The sequence below is a fragment of the Asterias amurensis genome, chromosome 9, assembly GCF_032118995.1.
Source record: "Asterias amurensis chromosome 9, ASM3211899v1".
In the NCBI taxonomy this organism is placed as follows: Eukaryota; Metazoa; Echinodermata; class Asteroidea; order Forcipulatida; family Asteriidae; genus Asterias; species Asterias amurensis.
In genome coordinates, this window is record NC_092656.1 from 3,323,773 (window position 1) to 3,345,325 (window position 21,553).

The 21,553-nt window shown below is 38.8% G+C and overlaps 2 protein-coding genes across 3 annotated transcripts; one reads left to right on the forward strand and one right to left on the reverse strand.

Annotated features, from left to right (window-relative positions):
- Positions 1-574: 574 nt before the first annotated feature.
- LOC139942146 (uncharacterized) lies at positions 575-6,700 on the reverse strand. The gene is made up of 4 exons (XM_071938876.1): positions 5,940-6,700; positions 4,226-4,324; positions 1,665-1,814; positions 575-877 (listed from the first exon to the last, which is right to left on the reverse strand). The coding sequence occupies exons 1-4, from the start codon at positions 6,697-6,699 to the stop codon at positions 867-869; spliced, it is 1,020 nt and encodes a 339-aa protein (XP_071794977.1). The 5' UTR covers position 6,700; the 3' UTR covers positions 575-866.
- A 7,259-nt stretch (positions 6,701-13,959) lies between these two features.
- LOC139942118 (uncharacterized) lies at positions 13,960-20,127 on the forward strand. 2 transcript variants are annotated; one of them, XM_071938829.1, is made up of 6 exons: positions 13,960-14,116; positions 14,230-15,048; positions 16,174-16,240; positions 16,385-16,500; positions 18,463-18,611; positions 20,004-20,127. In XM_071938829.1, the coding sequence occupies exons 1-5, from the start codon at positions 14,011-14,013 to the stop codon at positions 18,606-18,608; spliced, it is 1,254 nt and encodes a 417-aa protein (XP_071794930.1). In that variant the 5' UTR covers positions 13,960-14,010; the 3' UTR covers positions 18,609-18,611; positions 20,004-20,127. The 2 variants fall into 2 exon arrangements, with proteins under 2 accessions (XP_071794930.1, XP_071794929.1); XM_071938828.1 differs by having other exon boundaries at positions 16,174-16,500.
- The last annotated feature ends 1,426 nt before the right edge of the window (positions 20,128-21,553 follow it).

The window sequence follows — 21,553 nt, forward strand, 5'->3', positions numbered from 1 at the left end:
ATGGATAAACTGTTTTGGGTAGTTATGAATATGTTTTATAAACTTGAGCTTAGTTTTGGTGTAACCGGAAAAACATAAATGGTTCTTTTCTTCATTAATCAATACCTTTTATGAATCCAAGCCTCTTTCCACCATTCACGCCGTTCCCCCATATCCACTCAGCCTGTAAGTTTTCTTTTCAGCTACTAATGCAATTTATTTCATTTTTGTGCACAACTGATTTTGTTTTTCTCATTTTGAGGAACGGTGGACACAATACTATAAACACGATTAGGTTTGGGTAGATTTGTCTGTGCAAGCGTATACTCATTACCTCAAAAAGGCTAATGCCTATATAGGCCGATATACTGGAGATTCTGTCACTCACGTAAAATTAACAAAGGCCCTTTTCGAAACCACGACTTCGGCTCCAGATTCGGTTCAGGCTAGCTTGCCTTGCGGTTGTTTTGAAATGGGAGATTTTTGGGACGCATGGTGGAAGCAGACTAACCAGGTAAAATCCGTTGTTCTCGGTCATGTGCGCAAGCTCAGAACTACGTAAGCAATGGAAATTTACCTGGTGATACTACTGCTACCTGGCGTCCCAAAGTCGCGTTCAGGGCTTCAGGCGCAACGGGGCCTGAAGCCGAATCCAAAGCCGAAGCCGTGGTTTCAAAAAGGGCCATAGACTGAAGGAGGTTGATTTAAATGGGGGCTTCATCGGAAGAAATGTGTATACACAGTTCGCCGTATTGGGGGGGGGGGGGAGAATCTCCTTCGTCACTGGATCATTGAAAAGAGGACTAGTCTTCATCATTATAGTGTTGAAGCCGTAGCCGTAGCTGTAGCCGAAGTCACTCGACTCGGACACGGCGTTTGAGGAGGTTTTACTCATGCACTGTGTAAAAATGACATGAAATTAAACACAATGAGAAATGTCAATCTACGTAGGTCGTACAAAAGGCAATGTCAACACAAAGGCATTGGCTTTACAATTTTAACAATAAACTTAATAAAAAGTTTTTCCGAATTGAATCCCCCAACATCCCCCCTCCTCCGACATCCATTCAGCTGGTTGAAATCCAATCAACTGGTTCATTCAAGCGATTTTGGAGGTCAAAATATAAGTAAACAAGTTGGCGTTCTGGCCCAACTCACACAGAGATATAGCTGGGGCCTTTCACACGAATGAAACGAAGGTCACCACAACCTGTTTTGTTTGTTAAACAAGTCCCACTCAGGGAATTTAATACAAAAGGGAATATTAAAACAACAATAGTGCAAATTTAACATCTATATTAGACCCGCTGCCAAAACATAGGATTTGAACTGCCTCTAGCTACCGGGCAACCTCGGTAGTCTAATTGGTAAGACACTGCTCTAGAATTGCAAGGGTCGTGGTTTCGAATCCCACCCGAGTAACATGCCGGTGATATTTTTTTTACAGGACTCGGGAAAGTACCGAGTATACAGTGCTTACACACATCGGTGTATGGGTAAAAACCGAAATAAATATTCTTTATCCCCGATGCAAATTTAACATCTATTATAATAGTGCAAACGTTTGTTTGATTTTGTAGTCAAGTAATATTTAAAAAAAAACACGTACACTCGACGAATATACACAGAGATCATCAATTACTTTTCATATTTTTTCTTCAATTCCAAAAAAGACCTCAACTCACCACTAAGTTGTGCGGCTGTTACTTTATTTTTGGTCGTTAAATGTTTGTAGGCAAAGACCAGTCCAATCACCGCGCTGATTACAACGATGGGAACAATCACACCGGCAGCAATCTTAATTGCGTCATTGCTTGGCAGATTCGTTGCTGCCACTGAAACAAAACATCAACATTGAAATAAATGAAAAGAATGAGAACACGTTAAAGGAAAAGTTTAAAGGCAGTGGACACTATTGGTAATTACTCAAAATAATTATTAGCATAAAACCTGACTTGGTAACGAGTAATGGGGAGAGGCTGATAGTATAAAACATTGTGAGAAACGGCTCCCTCTGAAGTAACATAGTTTTCGAGAAAGAAGTAATCTTCCACGAATTTGATTTCGAGACCTCAGAATTAGAGTTTAGAGTTTGAGTTTGAGGTCTCGAAATCAAGCATCTGAAAGCACACAACTTCGTGTGACAAGGGTGTTTTTTCTTTCATTATTATCTCGCTACTTCAATGACCAATTGAGCTCAAGATTTCACAGGTTTGTTATTTTATGCATATGTTCAGATACACCAAGTGAGAACACTGGTCTTTGACAATTACCAATAGTGTCCACTGTCTTTAATGAGGGGCTTTAAAAAGAAGAGAAAAAAAAAATGTTGGCTACAAGCATGCAGCAGCTTTTGATTTTATGCTATCTTCGGTTTGTTTGATGATAATTATTTCAACCCCCCCCCCCCGGATCCGTCTTTTGGTGGTTTTGATATTATTTCATTTTTTGTATGATGTTTTTAAATTTTCACTTTTATATCATTCTTGAAAGTAGATTGCTTTTCGATTGTGATTAAAGGCAGTGGACACTATTGGTAATTACCCAAAATAATTAGCAGCATAAAACCTCACTTGGTAACTAGTTATGGGGAGAGGTTGATAGTATAAAACATTGTGAGAAACGGCTCCCTCTGAAGTGACGTAGTTTTCGAGAAAGAAGTAATTTTCCACGAATTTGATTTCGAGACCTCAAGTTTAGACTTTGATGTCTCGAAATCAAGCATCTGAAAGCACACAACTTCGAGTGACAAGGGTGTTTTTTCTTTCATTATTATCTCGCAATTTCGACGACCGATTGAGCTCAAATTTTCACAGGTTTGTTATTTTATGCATATGTTGAGATACACCAAGTAGGAAGACTGGACTTTGACAATTACCAATAGTGTCCACTGCCTTTAAGATCGCTTTGTTGTAGTCATCCTTTTTTAGCTTTCTTTTTAAACTTGATCGTGTTTAAAGCCTGAAAAAAAACCTCAATCAACCAAATGTTTTTGAAGCAACTGGTACTTCGGCAATTTTGAATTGTGTTTGTGATTGCCTTTAGAGTATAAGTGTCGTTGCCGAGCGGTTAAGAGCACCGAATTCAAACTCTGGTGCATGTTTCTGATCAGCAGAGTGTGGGTTTGAATCCCCAGCCGTGGCACGTGGGTCCTTATCCAAGACACTCTTAACCATTGCTTCGTCCTTCGGATGGGACGTGAAGCCGTTGGTCCCATGTCTTTTGTAACACGTGTAGAAGAACCCAGTGCACTTATCGAAAAGAGAAGGGGTTCGCCCCGCGCCTCGGTGTTCCTGGCTGTGGCTGCTGTATGCGCCGTAGCACCTTGAAACCCTCTTCAGGTGCAACACTTTTATAAAGTCTCAGAATTCATAACTTCATAACCCTTCTATCTGTACAATAAATCATATGTATCACTCTTAAATCTAAAGAGTTGAATCCAACACTTGCACGAGTTCGGTGAGTGACTGCACTTCAATTCAATTCAATTCAATTCAATTCACTTTATTATCCACGATGGGAAATTCATTTCGACCTTTTAAACAACAATTTTACAAAATTTACATTAGATTATTTAAAATATTATATAAAAACAAAACAAAAAACACTACAAGCTACAAAAGTCTATAGAAATATATATTATATATGACATGAAAAAAAAAAAAAAAAAAAACTGGAAGTAAAAGATTGATTTTACAAAAATATATTAACGTTGCAATTGTTCATTAAAAATTCGGACACCTGAGGGGACAAATGAATTAGCATATCGCTTTGTATTAATTCTGAGCTGTAACAGGCGGTTGCTTCTAGCACTACGATTGAACTGTACATTTAGGGGGTGGGTTTCATCTGACAAAATTGATTCAACTTTATTTGAAAGGATCCAGCGTTTTGTTGGTTAAATCTAACATTTTAAATTTTGATCCAACTCCAACGCAAAAAGGGTCAATTCAACAATTAATTTGTTATTTCAACACTTCCCCCCCAAAAATAGTTGGATCGGCTTTTTAATCGTTAAACTGTTGACCGAATACTTTAAAATGCTGAATTTAACATATAATATAAAACGCTGGATTCAACACTTTCAAAGTGTAGTCACTCACCGAACTCATGCAAGTGTTGGGTTCAACTCTTTAGATTAGTGTACTAAGCACTTTGAGTATCTTGTTTGATAGATACGCATGCTCTATCTAAGACGTTCATTTATTTATCATTATAATAAGGCAAGACCTTAAGTTGTACACACCTTCAATTGTGGTACTGGCAGACGTAGTTTGTGTGGTTGGATCCTCGGTAGTGACGGAGACATCGCAGCTCATGTTTACTACCTGGTTGGCTGCAAGCGCTGTTTAAATCACGAGTCAATGAGATATTTTAAAAATCATTACCAAACGGTGAATAAAATATACATTAATTGTCATTTTAGTTGCCTCAAAACATTTGAATCTGAGAAACGATTCATGTTGGAATCTGAGATGTATAGTTTTGTATTTGTTACACTATTTGCCTTTTATTATGTAATTGTTGATATTTTTGTTAATGTACTTTGACCCTTTCAGCTACTACACTGTTCATTTAAACATATACCAATATATATAAACTAAAAACAAACCTTTATTTGATTATAAAAAATAAACCTTTCTTAAAAGGGTTTGTTCGCGAATGCTGCGGTCAGAGATACGGTTTGTGACCGCTGGAATTTCGCCACACATGAATGGATTCGATATTCTTGTGACAATGACATGACAGTTCAAGTTGGTCTTTGAAAAGCGTTTTGTAACCGTATGTTATAAAATGCATATGGTTAGAAAGAGATTGTAAAAGTAGAATACAATGATCTACACAAATATGCCTCGAAATTGCGTGGTTTTCTTTTACCTCGTCCAATAACACGGTCGGCTATTTATGGGAGTCAAAATTTTGACTCCCATAAATGGCCAACCGTGATAGTTCGCGACGTAAAAAGAAAACCGTGCAATTTTGAGTGATACTTGTGTGGATCATTATATTCTACTTTTAAAGGCAGTGGACACTATTGGTATATTACTCAAAATAATTATTAGCGTAAAACCTTTCTTGATGACCAGTAATGGGGAGAGGTTGATGATATAAAACATTGTGAGAAATGGCTCCCTCTGAAGTGCCATAGTTTTCGAGAAAGAAGTAATTTTTCATGAATTTAATTTCGAGACCTCAAGTTTAGAATTTGTCAGTTATCTAAACGCAGACAACTTGTTGTGACAAGGGTATTTTTTCTTTCATTATTATCTCGCAAGTTCGATGACCGATTGAGCTCAAATTTTCACAGGTTTGTTATTTTATGCATATGTTGAGATACGCCAACTGTAAAGGCTAGTCTTTGACAGTTACCAATAGTGTCCACTGCCTTTAAAACATCTTTCTAACCATATGCATTTCATAACAAACGGTTTCCAACGCTTTTTGTAGACCAACTCGTCCGATCCAAGGCAACGTGTGCCTTTAAGTGTGTTTTCAGCAACACAGCTAAAATGTTCATATTTTACTTGTAGTGTTTCTTTCTACCTATACATCAGCATAACACGACGAAAGCCAATCTATGCCCAACCATTGTAGGCACTATTGGTAATTACTCAAAATAATTGTTAGCATAAAATATCACCATGGTAACGAGCAATGGAGAGCTTTTGGGAGTATAAACAGTGTTAGAAACGGCTCCACCTGGTAACGTAGTTTTCGAGAAAGAAGTTATTTTCCACTAAAATATTTGAATTTGATTTCGAGACCTCAGAACTAGATTTTGAGGTATCGAAATAAAGCATCCGAAAGCCAAAATGTCGAGTGTCAAGGCTGTTGTTTCTTTCGTTTGTTACTTTTTGCATAATGTTGAGGTACACCAAGTGATAAGACTGGTCTATTTCCAGTGTCTTTAAGGATCCACAATGAAGGGTTTGCTTTATTAAATCGAAAATGTTACTTACTCTGGTTGGTTTCACAGCGATCCACGAGAACATTCTTGCAAGGGAAAACCTGTGCAATGAGATTGTACAGCCGTGGATCGTAGTCCATCAATGCGTCTCGCGTACAGATGTTGTTATGTACGCCGTCCTGAAACGAGGTACACGTCTGAACGTTGAAGAATGACTGCACCCCTTCTGCGAAATATTCTGTTCTCTTGCTGATGGCATACGTATTGGGAAACAGATTGTCCTCTTTGGCCATGGTGTAGACACTGGCCAAGGTTTCGGAAAAAGATGGGTCTATTTTGTCCAGGGAGATGAGGTGAATTGAGTGTGCAAATTCATGGACAAGGACATCCTCCAAAAACCAGCGATCTTCAAAAAAAAGACACAAAAGATTCTCCTCTGCGTTCGTGGTTATTGGAATGCTAGGTATACCGCCTAGCCCACGTGCCCGGTTATCGATGAAATCACTGTCAAGATAGCTATGTTCCGGTATTTCAGTTGTGCGTTCCGATTGAGCAATCACCCCAACCCGGCCGTACTGGTCAAACATGGAATCCCTAATGTCCTTACGATCCGCTAAGAGAAATCTTACCGTGTAGCAAGCACGGATCACGGCCGCATCCCTGGTATTATCAGATGATATGATGGGGATACCATAGGCGTGGGTGTACTTCTGGTAGAACGGGTCCAAGGGAAACTCGGCACGGATATCATCGGGTAGCGGGATGACCGTCTCGCAGGCCCAGGTGTCGAGAGAATTACCCCGCCCTGTCATAGCCCCACGACGCTCACGGTGGTGAACACCGGGTTGGTGATACGCGATTTCCACATCTGAAATGGAATGAGAAATCAGTCGTTTTATTTATTTATTTACTTTTTCACTGGTCCGGAATGTTTTACGATATTGAGTTACGTTATACTCTACATCTTACCAAATATATGGCTGTGGTTGATTACAGAAAGAGGCACACACTCCACGGCAGTAATAACCAAACTTATTATTAAAAGAAAAATAATAGCAGATCTCGGAAATGAACCCATTCTGTAGCTTATGATACAAGATACCTCCGTTCAAATCATCATACATATAGACTCTGCACTGACGATCTCGCTGCTCGGTAACCGGTTGTATTATTAACTGTATGGGGGGGGGGGTCTATACCCTTTGCGCAGATGCAAAGGAAGTACATTTGATAGATACTATTTCACCGACCAAAACACCCTATAAATTATGACAAACAAGATACCTGGATAGAATTGTTGTTTTTATACTTCTGGCTCCTGGTAAATGCGTCAAAGAATTTAAAGCTATGGAACTATTGTTCAGATTGTTATTTGTTGGTTTGTATGGACGTTTTATTTTCACGTTAGTCTTGGATCGTGGCTTTGACAACTATATGCATGGAGCTTAGCTTCCAAGGGTAGTACATGACATGTTTTGTTATATCGCACATAATGGTGTTAAAGGCACTGCACACGTTTAGTAATTACTCAAAATATATATTAGCATGCAACCTATTAGTAACGAGCAACGGATAGGTTTTGATAGTATATGAGAAACCACTCTCTCTGAAGTAACGTAGTTTTTGAGAAAGAGGTAATTTCTCACTAAAATAATAAAAGAATACTGGGCCCAATTTCATGGCTCTACTTACCGCCGAATTATGCGCTTACGATCGCGAATCCCCGCTTACGTGCAAGCGCCGAATTTCTGCGCAAGCCTTGTAAGCGTAGAATGCCTAGTAACGGGGCGTACGCACGCGCAGAAGCCCAAATTTGCCGCTAACCCGTGAAATACGCTTGCCGTAAGCACATAATTTCCTGCTTCCGTAAGCGCCTATTCTGTGCTTACGGTAAGCAGTGAAATTGGGCCCTGGGCCCTGGGCCCAATTTTATAGAGCTGCTTAAGCACAAAATTTTGCTTAAGCAACAAATTAATTGCTTAGTAAAATCAGATTACCGGCCAAGACTCCACTCAATTGTTATGCTAAGTAAACAACAGCTAAATACTAGTCATTAGCAATGTATTTGGCATGAAATTTTGACCAGTAACATGTGTAAAATAAGCGAGCTATTTTCGTGCTTTAGCAATTTTTTTGCTTAAGCAGCTCTATGAAATTGGCCCCTGGTCTTTGACAATTACCACGCCGCGGTCATCGAGTGTGTGTACACATCTGCCATACAGGTGTGGCGGTTTCAACTTTCCGCCGTGTTCAGTTTTCCGAATGACCAAATACGGTAACATTACGTCATGCGACGCCTGCGCACAGCAAGCGAAAGTAGTCAATATTGTATGCTGTACTGGGTCCCGGAGAACTGAACACGGCGGAAGACTGAAACCGCCACACCGGCACTGCTAAGAGTATGCTAGCAGAGATAGAGCCGGTCTCCCGGGTGACTCTGTCCGCCGGAGATTCGATCCCTTTACGGAAAAATAACGTGGGCTTGAGGAGGAGGATTCAATAGAGGGCGCTATCAACAAAGTTTGTACATAGGGTGCGTTCGTTTTAGCTTCCCTGGGTCGACCCCGACGTGTGGCGTTTTTTTTTTCCCAGGACGAACGTGTGCAGATAACTACCCACGTTTGTCCTAGAAAAAAAAACTGCCACGCACCGGGGTAGACCTAGGGGAGCTAAACGAACGCACCCAATGTTTGCCAAGACGGAGAGCACACCTTGTAGCTTACTCCAATGGGGATCTGCTGACCGACAGTTTCTGACCAATTAGCGTAGATGGAACAATAGCCCAATTGCGTGTCTGAGGTTTGCGCGTCATCACGAATCCACCTCGATCCTAATCAGTTGTGCATCTGAGCATCTGAAATGCGCGTACGAACGTTACGTGTACGAGGATGGCAAAGTCTGCTAGGGTGTTATAAAACAAATATTTACTGCTATTACTCGTGCTGTGGTTAGAACTACGACTCCCGAGGTGATCCCCGGGTCGCTCTATTATCCCGCCGCATCGGGAAAACAGAACGCTCCGGGGATCACCGAAGGAGTCGAAGTTTTAACCATAGCACTCGAAGCAGTCAGTTGTTGTATACTTCGTCATCTCAGCTGATAGAGCCAAGACTGTATTGCTGTGTGATAGAGTCTGTATACTTCACCGATAGTCGGTTTCATTTTGTGGGGCAATAATAATATACAGCTACAATTGAAGCCTTTTTATGATGTATTTAATGAGTACTTTTATAGGGAAAGTAAAACTAACGAGTCTCATCAATGAATGAACTCTTCCAAGTTCAAATGATGTGTCACTCGTACCGTACGTTGGGCTGCTCTATACATTGTACCGAAAACCCTGCATGACTCGCGCTTATACGACCGCTGGTTACCGATTCGGATACGGCGCGGCGCTGCGTTTCTTCCACACATTAAAGGTAGTGGACACTATTGGTAATTACTCAAAATAATTATTAGCATAAAACCGTACTTGGTAACGAGTAATGGGGAGAGGTTGGTAGTATCAAACATTGTGAGAAACGGCTCCCTCTGAAGTGACGTAGTTTTCGAGAAAGAAGTAATTTTTCACGAATTTGATTTTGAGACCTCAAGTTTAGAATTTGATGTCTCGATATCAAGCATCTGAAAGCACACAACTTCGTGTGACAAGGGTGTTTTTTTTCTTTCGTAGTTATCTGGCAACTCCGACGACCAATCGAGCTCAAATGTTCACAGGTTTGGTATTTTATGTATATGTTGAGATACACCTTGGTGTATCTCAATATATGCATAAAATAACAAACCTGTGAAAATTTGAGCTCGATCGGTCGTCGGAGTTGCGAGATAACTATGAAAGAAAAAAACACCCTTGTCACACGAAGTTGTGTGCTTTCAGATGGTTCTTTCTCCTAAAGCTAGGTCACTTCAGAGGGAGCTGTTTCTCACAATGTTTTATACCATCAACCTCTCCCAATTACTCGTCACCAAGAAAGGTTTAATATGGCAATACTTATTTTGAGTAATTACCAATAGTGTCCACTGCCTTTAAAGATCACACACCGCGTGCGTGCCCCTGTCCCAGGAAATTCTGTATGCCGGAGATTCGGTACCCAAATGGGAAATTAACATGGGCTGAGGAGGATGATTCAGAAGAGGGCGCTATCAGAAGTAGTTTGTACACAGTTTGCCATAAGGGGGACAGAATCTCCTGACACACCCTGTAATCCATACACGTCAATACACACAGATTCCTGGTTCCTCATGGATAATGGCGCGCTAAAAAGTCGCTTGCATAGTTAGCATATAATAAATAACGGATAAGGGTTAAAGCGCTTCCGCGCTCGTCTTTTTTCGAGCATGCGCCTTGTGTGCCCCCCCCCCCCCCCCCCATACGATAAAATCATATGGGCTGATTCCACAGAGGGCGCTATCAGACGAAGTACCACACAATTGTCAACCAAAATTGTGTCAACTCACTGGGAAAAGGTATCAGTGTTGGGAGGGGCTATTATATAAGCCTTTTCAAAACCAATTGTTTTTTTCCCGTCTCGTGCGGCTTACGGTTTTGGCTTAATGGTTCCTGTATGTAATGGTAGACTTGTTAACAAGTCGTTACATGTACTTTGTTGCGATGATAGCGTTCCGACTATCTCCGTGCTTCTCGCAACGCTGGCAATTTTCTCGCGAGACTGCTGGCCCCCGTAAGACTACTGTTCCTCTCGCGACTATGGCAGTCGGTAGACAGAAACCTCTCGCGAGAACAGTGATCTCGCGAGAGCAGTCTTCGATTCTCCTCAACATATGCATAAAATAACAAAAACTTTTGGTCGTCGCAGTTGCGAGAGAATAATGAAAAAAAGAAAAAAAAACACCCTTGTCGCACAAGTTGTGTGCTTCCAGATGCCTTGAATTCGGGACCTTAGATAAGGTCTCTTGTTTAATTTAATCATTATTTTATTGAAAGAATTACTTCTTTCTCAAAAACTACTTTACTTCAGAGGGAGCCGTTTCTCACGATGTTACGCCTCTCTATTTTTTTTATAGTTATTACCAATAGAGCCCATTGCATTTGCGCTATCACCGCGACTCGACTGTCACCGCATGACATTATTTTAACGACTTGCTCACAAGTCTATAATAAGTAGGTCATCTAGAAAGGCGCCGTCTAGACTGCGTTTAATGGCATTGAAAGTGTACACTGTGAACATTGGTCGTAATGACAGCACGTGTATACATTGATTAATAACTATAAAGCTGGTAATAATTTTTAAGGAACATTAGATAATTGTTTTTTGCTAACAAAACAGTTGCTGACAATGTAAGCACATTAATAGTTATCCACCATATACATCAACTGACAAATCTGTAGAAGTTTGAGATCGATCGGGTCACGATTGGGTCACGAGAAAATAGTGGACAAAAACGATTATACATTTTGCATGACATCGACTTAAAAAAGAAAAAATGACTAAAACGCTCAATGAGCGATAAACTCCAAACGGGAAATTAGTTTCTATATTAAGTTCTCATTAAATATGAAATTTCAGCCATAAATATTTTAAGTGATGTTTTCGACTATCATTAGAACGTAGTTTCAGTTAATTTCTTTCTTTCTTACCGATTCTATAATGTTCCTTTAAATGTCAAGAGTCATCTTTATGTTGTCTCTTTAAAGATTACATACAGATTAATAAATTGCGAATATAATTATCGATAAGATCGTGTTCTAAGGTAAAATGATACATAATCTAGAACTGAGCATTCACGACCACACCGAGAGCCTACTACTGCAGACGGCTCTTACAAAACTCAGCAAGGGGCAAATTTCATAAAACCCGTAAAAGCAGATAATTTCTGCTTACGAAGCACAGCTTCGTCATATCATAAACGCTGCTTAACGTAACCGTAAATATATATGGTAACATGTTGTGGTGAGGTTTTTGTTGTGTTAGGCATTTGGTACAGAAAAAAAAGCTTGTGCCTAAAAGCAAACCCCATTCATTTAAATTGACGTCATCCTAAACCATGCTTAACGTAATAATAAAACTGCTTCCCGTAATCATAAACACTGCTCAACGAAATTATAAACACTGTTTCACGTAATCATAAACACTGCTCAACGAAATTATAAACACTGTTTCACGTAACCATAAACACTGCTCAACGTAATTATAAACACTGTTTCACGTAACCATAAACACTGTTCAACGTAATTGTAAACATTGTTTAACGTAACCATAAACACTGTTCAACGTAATTATAAACAATGTTCACGTAACCATAAACACCGCTAAGCGTAATCATAAATACTGATTAACGTAACCATAAACACTGCTTAAAGGCACTGGCTCTATTGGTAATTTCTCAAAATAATTTTTAGCATAACACCTTACTTGGTAACGAGTAATGGGGAGCTGTTGATGGCATACAAACTTTGTGAGAAACGGTTCTCTCTGAAGAAACGTTAGTTTTCGAGAGAGTACCTTTGCGGAAAAATGCTTACCAGTAAATATCTGTCTCCAAACAGCATTTGGCTCGGCTTTATTTCCGCTAAGAAACGTTTTCTTTTTTCCACAAAGATCTTTGGACTTGAACAAGACCCCTGGAGTCCGTCAATTAGGGACATAAATGGCAATCTAAAAATGAATTGACATACAGAAAATCAGCCAAACAAAAAACTGCATATCATTTGCATTTAAAGGGAAGGTACACGTTTGGTAATTACTCAAAACAAATATTAACTTAAAAACTGACTTGGTAACGAGCATTTGATAGCTGTTGATAGTATAAAACATGATGGGAAACTACTCCATCTGAAGTAATGTAGTTTTTGAGAAAGAGGTAATTTCTCACTAAAATAATAAAAGACTTCCAGCTAGAAGGTTTTTATTCTTATCTGAAAGCACACAAATTCGTCAAACAAGGGTTGTTTTTTCTTTCATAATTTTTCTCGCAATTTCGATGACCGATTGAGCCCTAATTTTCATAGGCTTGTTATTTTATGCGTATGATGGGATACACAAAGTGAGAAGACTGGTCTTTGACAATTACCAAACGTGTACCTTCCCTTTAAATTTTGTTTTCACGTAATAAAAAAGTGCTTGCATACCGAAACCTTTCAAGCAAAGGATGAGGAATTGAAACCAACTTGTACACACACTCAATGACCGCGCCTTGTCATAAAGTAACACTCGTCTGTGCGATATCATAAAACATGTCATGTACTCTCATTAAAGTCACCTGGAAATAAAAAAAAATGTCCTTTCAAACATAAGAGTATATGCTTACGAACAATAAAACAATTTTTTTAGTAATTGTTTGTCACGATTTATATGTTTAAAAAATATATAAAGTTGTTTGGGGGGCTGACTCCGCCTACCCCTTTTGTGACGTCAATCGAGGCAGACTTTGCCTGCAATGCGTATAGTAAACATACGTGCAAAGTACATGTACGTCCAAGTCGTGAGTTGGTACATGTCAAAAAGTACAAACGTAGAAACTCACGATTTGGTCCGTACATGTACTTTGCAATTGTGTTTACTCTACGCATTACAGGCAAAGTCTGCCTCGATTGACGTCACGAACAGCGCCCTCTCGGGTCGGGGTCTACTCTTAAATTTGTAAATAACATAAGAACTGATTGTTTAAAACCTTAGTTAACTGTTTATTCACATTCCACTCATCAAAAAACATATATTAGTGACAAAAGCTTTATTTTGAATAAATACCACTTCCAGGTGACTTTAAAGCTTTACCTCCATCCATCGTTGTAGTTGTAGAAGCAACGATCCAAAACTAACATGAAAAGAAACATTCCATATAAAAACACCAACACCAAGAAAGTCTGAACAGTGGTTCAATAGCTTTAATTTTGCCTTTCACAGATCGGTCACAGAATCATAAAAAAATAACAATTGAATCCGTCTTGTTTGTCATTTATAGTTTTTCTATGTTGAAGGAAATAATGGTATCGATCAAATTTACTTCTTTTGCACCTGCGCAATGGCATAGAGAAACCCCCCCCCCCCCCCCGCGCCCTTAAAAGTAACAAATGCAGTCAGTTACCGAGCAGCGAGATCGTCAGTGCAGAGTCTATATGTATGATGATTTGAACGGAGGTATCTTGTATCATAAGCTACAGAATGGGTTCATTTCCGAGATCTACTATTGTTTTTCTTTTAGCAAGTTTGATTTTTACTGCCGTGGAGTGTGTGCCCCTCTCTGTATTCAACCACAGCCATATCTTTGGTAAGATGTAGGGTGTAACGTAACTCAATATCCAGAACAACATTCACTGCATTTTCAATCAAGCAAAACATTTTTTTTTTTTACAAAATGACTGATTTCTCATTCCATTTCAGATGTGGACATCGCGTATCAGCAGCCCGGTGTTCACCACCGTGAGCCTCGCGAGGCTAAGACCGGCCGGGGGAATTCTCTCGACACCTGGGCCTGCGAGACGGTCATCCCGCTACCCGATGATATCCGTGCCGAGTTTCCCTTGGACCCGTTCTACAGGAAGTACACCCACGCCTATGGTATCCCCATCATATCATCTAATAATACCGGGGATGCGGCCGTGATCCGTGCTTGCTACACGGTAAGATTTCTCTTAGCGGATCGTAAGGACATTAGGGATTCCATGTTTGACCAGTACGGCCGGGTTGGGGTGATTGCTAAATTGGAACGCACTACTGAAATACCGGAACATAGCCACATGAACAGTGATTTAATTGATGACCGGGCTCGTGGGTTGGGTGGTGTGCCAAACATTCCCATAACAACAAACGCAGAAGAGAATCTCGTTTGTGGGACCTTTTTCGTGGACCGATGGTCTGAAGAGGATATCCTGATTCATGAATTCGCGCATTCAATCCATCTGATCTCGCTGAATAAGATCAGCTCTACCTTCGATACTGAGTTAGGGAGCGCTTACACCATGGCCAAGACAAGCACTGTGTGGCAAGATACGTACGCCATCTCAAAGGTGACCGAGTATTTTGCAGAAGGTGTCCAGGCATTCTTCAACGTCCAGGTGTGTCGGGATTTCACGGACTATGTTCATAACACCATCTGCACGCGAGAGACACTGAAGGCGGCCGATCCACAACTTTACGAGCTCATCAGAAAAGTTTTCCCGTGCGAGAATACTGTCGTGGACCGATGTGAAACTGATCAAGGTACAAATAAATTGATATCTCCTCCAATTTATCTGTCTAAAAGATTTGTCTGCTTGTTTGTTGTGGTGTTGTTTTTATGCTGTTAAATAAACAAAAAATAACAATAAAGGGAAATGTATAAAGCGCAAAAACGATAGCAGAAATAATCCGCCTCAAGGTGCTAGGAAAGAACAACAATAAAATTCCATAAAATAAACTAGATTCATACAGAAAGCTGAGAAAGTTGAATCTTTAAAAACAACCAGTTTAAAAAGATGAGACTAACAAAGATTTAACACAATGTCAATGTCAAAAACACTGATGAAAAAAATGAACAATACTAACAGCATTTTCATCGTTTTGTTTTAAAAGTTGCCCAACTGCTCAAGTTGCTTCTTATAAAAAGTTTATTTACTATTTATTTATTTATTTAGTCATTCAAAGGTCGTTATACAGAATACAAAAATCAGCACAAGAGCTGTATTAAATTTTGGTCCTGTGTTATAAAAATAAAAAAAGGAAATACCTTTAAAAAAAATACAAAAAGTCAGAGTTACAATATTTCCGTGCAGCGACACGCCCTATCGTTTACTATGAGGAACAATTATACCGGGCTCATCCGAGTTGGTCACTTATCATAACACTACTAACTGCCATGTAGAGAGCAGAGTTGTAGTTCAGTTTTTTGTTGCTGCCGCAACTTCCCAATGGTCCACTCTTCGTGCTCACAACAAATCCAGTTCCCTTCTAACGACGTATACCAAATCTCATCATTGACACCATAAAAGACCGAAGGACTAGTACCTCAAAAGTTTATTGGACCATAAGTTTGAAACCCGTTTTGTTATAAAATGCATTTGGTTGGAAAGATATTTACAATTCGAGTATAACGATCCACATAAAAATGCATCGAAATTGCACGGTTGTCCTTTACGTCGTGAACTGAGATAGCACGCACAAAATGACCGACCGTGTTAGTTCGCAAAATAAAAGGAAAACCGTGCAATTTTGTGTGGATCATTATATTCTACTTTCAAACCACTTTCTAACCATATGTATTTTATAACAAACGGTTTCAAACAATTTTGCTATAATATTGTTGTAATATTAATGGTCCCTTTCCCGCATGCACTAATTCGGCTGCAGGTTTAGCTGCAGCACAAGTTCTACGCATGAACTGCGAATATGAGCCGGACATCATGACGACAGAGAATCCAGAACCAAGTCCAGGAACCGAAGCTACTGATAGCCAAGAACCAAGTCAAGGAACCGAAGCTACTGATAGTCCAGAACCAAGTCAAGGAACCGAAGCTACTGGTAGTCCGGAACCGAGTCTAGGAACCGAAGCTACTGATAGTCCAGAACCAAGTCCAGGAACTGAAGCTGCTGATACCACGCACGGCCCTTCTCAACAAACAGTTTCTCCTCATACTCCAGATACTCAAACTACGTCTGCAACTACCACTTCTAAAGGTTTGTACATATTTTTTCTTATACTAAAGGAAAAGTCATAATTAAAGGAACACGTTGCCTTGGATCGGTCAAGTTGGTCTTTGAAAAGCGTTTTAAAACGTTTGTTATAAAATGCAAATGATTAGAAAGATGTTTTAAAAGTAGAATACAATGATCTACACAAAGATTACTCGAAATTGCATGGTTTCTTTTTACCTCGTCGACTAACACGGTCGGCCATTTATGGGAGTCAAATTGTTGACTCCCATAAATGGCCGACCGGGTTAGTTCGCAAAGTAAAAGGAAAACCACGCAATTTCGAGGCAAACTTGTGTGGATCATTGTATTCTACTTTTAAAAGATCTTTCTAACCATGTGCATTTTAACAAACGATTACAAACGCTTTGAATAGACCAGCTCGTCCGATCCAAGGCAACGTGTTCCTTTAACTGACATTTTATTATACTAACTGAGGTGATATAGTAAAACAAGTCTCGAAAATAATTTTCGTCTCTAAAGACGAAAATTACTTCAGCATGTGAAACAAATTTTCGTGCCATTGTTTTACTCATTTCTCAAAAACTACATCCCCTCAGCAAGTAATATTTTCAGGGAAGCTTTCTCCGTAACTACCAACATCATCAAACTGTGTAAGTTTATTGTAGTGATCATTATCTTTTGCGTTACAAAAAACACCCAAACCCAGCTTTTGAAATTGGCCTCTATTCTGCATGTGGGTAAAATCCAACGATGCATTTCTTTGCATGAAGGGGAAGGTGGCTCACTCTATTGTTAAAATAGTTGAGACGTGATGTATCGCCTTCACCGTCTCCTTGGTGACATACATTATGCCCTAATTATATTCAATGACGTATCAATGAGAAATATTGACGCGTATAGTGGCCTACTTCGTAGTAAAAATTGGGTCTCGCAGACAATGCATTGTAAAGACTTATAAAGGTATTGATCGAAGCGTCTCTACTTGGTTTTATGGCGGCCACAAAGTATTTTCTTTCTGAGTGGATTTGGTTGGTCATAGCCTCAAGGTATTCACAAACACAAATCAACATCAAAGAAAGACCAGTTGCTTCTAGCTGGTGCCCTTTGACATAAGTACAAATAATGGGCCTCTTTTTAAATTGACTTATTTAATTTGATTTTATTGTATTTTATTTGTTAACAATATTTTTGGGTTGATTTATCTATTTAAACGTGATAAAATAAAAATATTAAAAAATGGGTGCCTCGGGATCAAAGCAAAGCGATCTTAATCAATCGTATTAAAGGCAGTAGACACTATTGGTAATTACTCAAAATAATTATGGACATAAAACTTTACTCGGTAATGAGTAATGGGGAGAGGTTGATAGTATAAAACATTGTGAGAAACGGCTCCCTCTGAAGTGACATAGTTTTCGAGAAAGAAGTATTTTCCACGAATTTGATTTCGAGACCTCAAGTTTAGAATTTGAGGTCTCGAAATCAACCATCTAAAAGCACACAACTTCGTGTGACAAGGGTGTTTTTTCTTTCATTATTATCTCGCAACTTCGACGACCGATTGAGCTCAAATTTTCACAGGTTTGCTATTTTATGCATATGTTGAGAAACACCATCTGTGAAGACTGGTCTTTGACAATTACCAATAGTGTTCACTGTCTTTAAAGCAATCTACTTTTAAGAATGATATCTTTTTTCTTTATGACAATTTAAAAACATTAAACAAAACATGGAATAATATCAAAACCATCAGAGGACAGATCCACGGGGGGAAATAAAAATAGGAAGAAAAATATTATCAAACAAACCGAAGACAGCAGAAAATCGAAAGCTGCTGTATACTTCTATAGCCAAAATGTGTGTGTGGTTTTTGGGGTGTTTTTTTTTTTTTGGGGGGGGGAATAATTTTTCAATTGGTATTAAAACAAATCTTTTTAAACATGTTCTCATTCTTTTCTTCCTCTCAATGTTGATGATTTGAAGTGGGAGCAACGAATCTGCCAACAAATGATGCATTTAAGATTGCTGCTGGTGTGATTGTTCCCATCGTTGTAATCAGCGCGGTGATTGGACTGGTCTTTGCTCACAAATATTATACGACCAAAATGAAAGTAACAGCCTCTTCATAAATGGTGAGTTTTGGTTATTTTTGGTATTGAAAAAAAAAGTATTGTGCCGACTTTATTGATTATCTCAGTGTACATTCATCGTGTATGAGTGTGAATTTTACGTGACGCGGCGTTCACAAGATCAAACAACCTTTTGCACAATTGGTGTTTAGTATTCCCTTTGTATAGTTTGACAAAGAAAAATAAGTAGTGAATGCCTTTGTTTCATTTAGTGAAAAGCCCAAAAGCTCTGTGTGCATTGGGCCAGAACACCTTAACTTGTATATCGTTTTTGCACTGACGGTATTGGATTTCGGGGAATCACTCTTGAAGAAAAAATTTTTTTTAAGTTATTGATGAAATTCTGAAGCTAATGCCTTTGTGTTGACATTGCCTTTCGCACAGTTTACGTATCCTGGTGTCATGTGTTTTCAGTAGGATAACAGGAAAAATTTTCACAATCAAAAACTAAATACTTTTTTTTCAAATCATCTATCCAATTTTTTAACAATAACACTTACACTTCATGGTGTGTTGAATTTTTTTTAGTTTTGGTTTTACGTTGCGAGAGACAGTCCGCCATTAACAGTGCTTATGCATGCACGACATTGGAGCAACGTTATGTTTTCACACCTTTCATTGGTTGGTATTTTATTGAATATTTACAAGCTAGTATGGCGTGCAAAATAAATCAAAAATATTATTCAATTACTACTTAACAAATTTAATTACATTTTTGTCCTAAGGCATTTTGGCTACTATATTAGAATCCAGAGATATCGTAAGGCATGAAAGTAAAACACCCCACCCCCTTGAAGCACAAACACTTCATAACAATCTGTTTTCGCCCATTTCAGACCAGTAATGTTTGGTTTCAGGAGATAAAAAACCAATCTATGATATTTTCTCTTTAATGTAGACATAATATTTATTACGCTTATTGGAATTTATTACAGTATGCAGTTAATCACTTAAAATATTTTAATTTTTACCCCATTTTGGCACACCATAGAATCCCAAATAGTAACCACCTCACGTGATCCATCTAGTGACTAAAGCAGAATAAAATTCAATCTAGCAGATAGTAATTTTGTTTTGAACTTTCGAGGTTGGATGATGTTTCTTTGACTCATTTGAATGTTGGCATAATGCACTAGTGATTTGTACCAAAAATCAATCATTTTATAAATGTTTAAGCATAACCAACGACAGGAAACTTTATTCTCAGCATGATTAAGCCTGATGAAAATACAGACCGTGAGTAAACTGCATAGCTTCTGTCACCGGTGCAGCTTGCACAATCTCGCGGTAAAAGGGAATCAAAGTTGGGGTTCAAAAACATATGAGGGTTGATAACGTATGACGCTATAGTAGATTAACATTCTTCCTTGTGTTTAATTTCATGTCATTTTACAGGAGACGATTAGACCCTCCTGAAACCCCGTGTCCGAGTCGAACGACTTAAGGCTGTGGCTGTTGGCTGCAAGAATGTGCCTCTTTCAGTGATCCGGTATGGCAGGAGAGTCTAACCCCCCCCCCCACCCCCCCCCCCCCCCCCATTACGTACAAACTTCTTCTGATGAAGTCCTCATCATTTAAATCAACCTTCATTATCCCATGCTTCAAGTGGGTGAAAGAATCTCCTGGGAGAAATTTGCCGAAATTGGCCATTAGCCTTTTTGAGGTATGGCGGACACTATAGGAATGCACTGTTTAGTCAAGGTGTTAAGGCCTACATGCAAATTTACCTTAACCCAATAATGCCACTGTGTCCGACATCCCTCAAAACGGCTTATGGCGAAACCATCAAATCGGACATGCCCGTACTGAACTCTCTCAACAAAAATATGTCAATTTCACCTATGAAACAAAATGTTAAATTAGCCTAAATGGAATGAGTGTTAATGAAATTGAATGATTTTTTGCTGAAATTAGAATAGAAAACCTTGAATAAACAAATGTTAATTTATCATAAATTTTAAGCAATAATTAGTTATTATAAATAATAAACAAATGATAGTTTAAAATAAATACAATGATAGAAAGAGGCTTGAATACATAAATGCATTGGAATTCAGGAATAAAAGAAGCATTTATGTTTTTCAGGGTACACCGAAACTGAGCTTAAGTTTATAACATAGATATCAAAATATCATATATACTTGTAGATAAGGATAATATATTTTGTTGCTATAACTATTTGTAAATAAGGTGAAAGCTTAAAAACAGACATTATACATTTTTCGCTGTATATAACTTTACAAATAATAATTATTGAAAACTGGCTATCTTATAAAATCAAGTCAGAATCCTGTTATTGTTTAATAATAGTGAGTCAGAAGAGAGAGAAAACATTTATCAACAACACAAAGTCTGTCCAAGACTATAAAATGATGTGGTTTTCCGAAGCTTATTCCTTAAATTTCGTTTTGCATTCCCGACCGGGAAATGAATGGGTCAAATGGTAGCCGGAATCCGGGTCAGTTCTGACCCTAGACTTGATTCAAGTCCTCCCGTTCTAGTGCGAGAGGTCACTCAGCATATCCGCCGCCAAAATATAGCTATCGTGGTTCCAAGAATGGTGTGGCACAGGTTGGGGCGTTTTCTGGAAATATAAGAACTCTCACAAGATTGGGACTTGAATCAAGTCTATTCTGACCCAAAAGTGGACGCTTTATCAGCCGCAGAAAACAAAGACTGAAAAAAGACCTGTCTCAGCTCCCACGCCTGTGAGAGTTTACACAGTTCTTCAAGAGAGTGTGTGAAGGACACGATTTTTGTATTTTTTTCCGGGGAACACAACCTATTAGTTTCAATAAACCACTCATCCATAGAGACACAGCCAAAGTTTAGTAAATGAAGATCAAGTTTGTCTTAGACTTATTTACTTCGGCAGTCAAATATGAACACAACATCTCTGAAAAATATCAACCTTATTTTTGTTAATATTTTTTTACCATACTTAG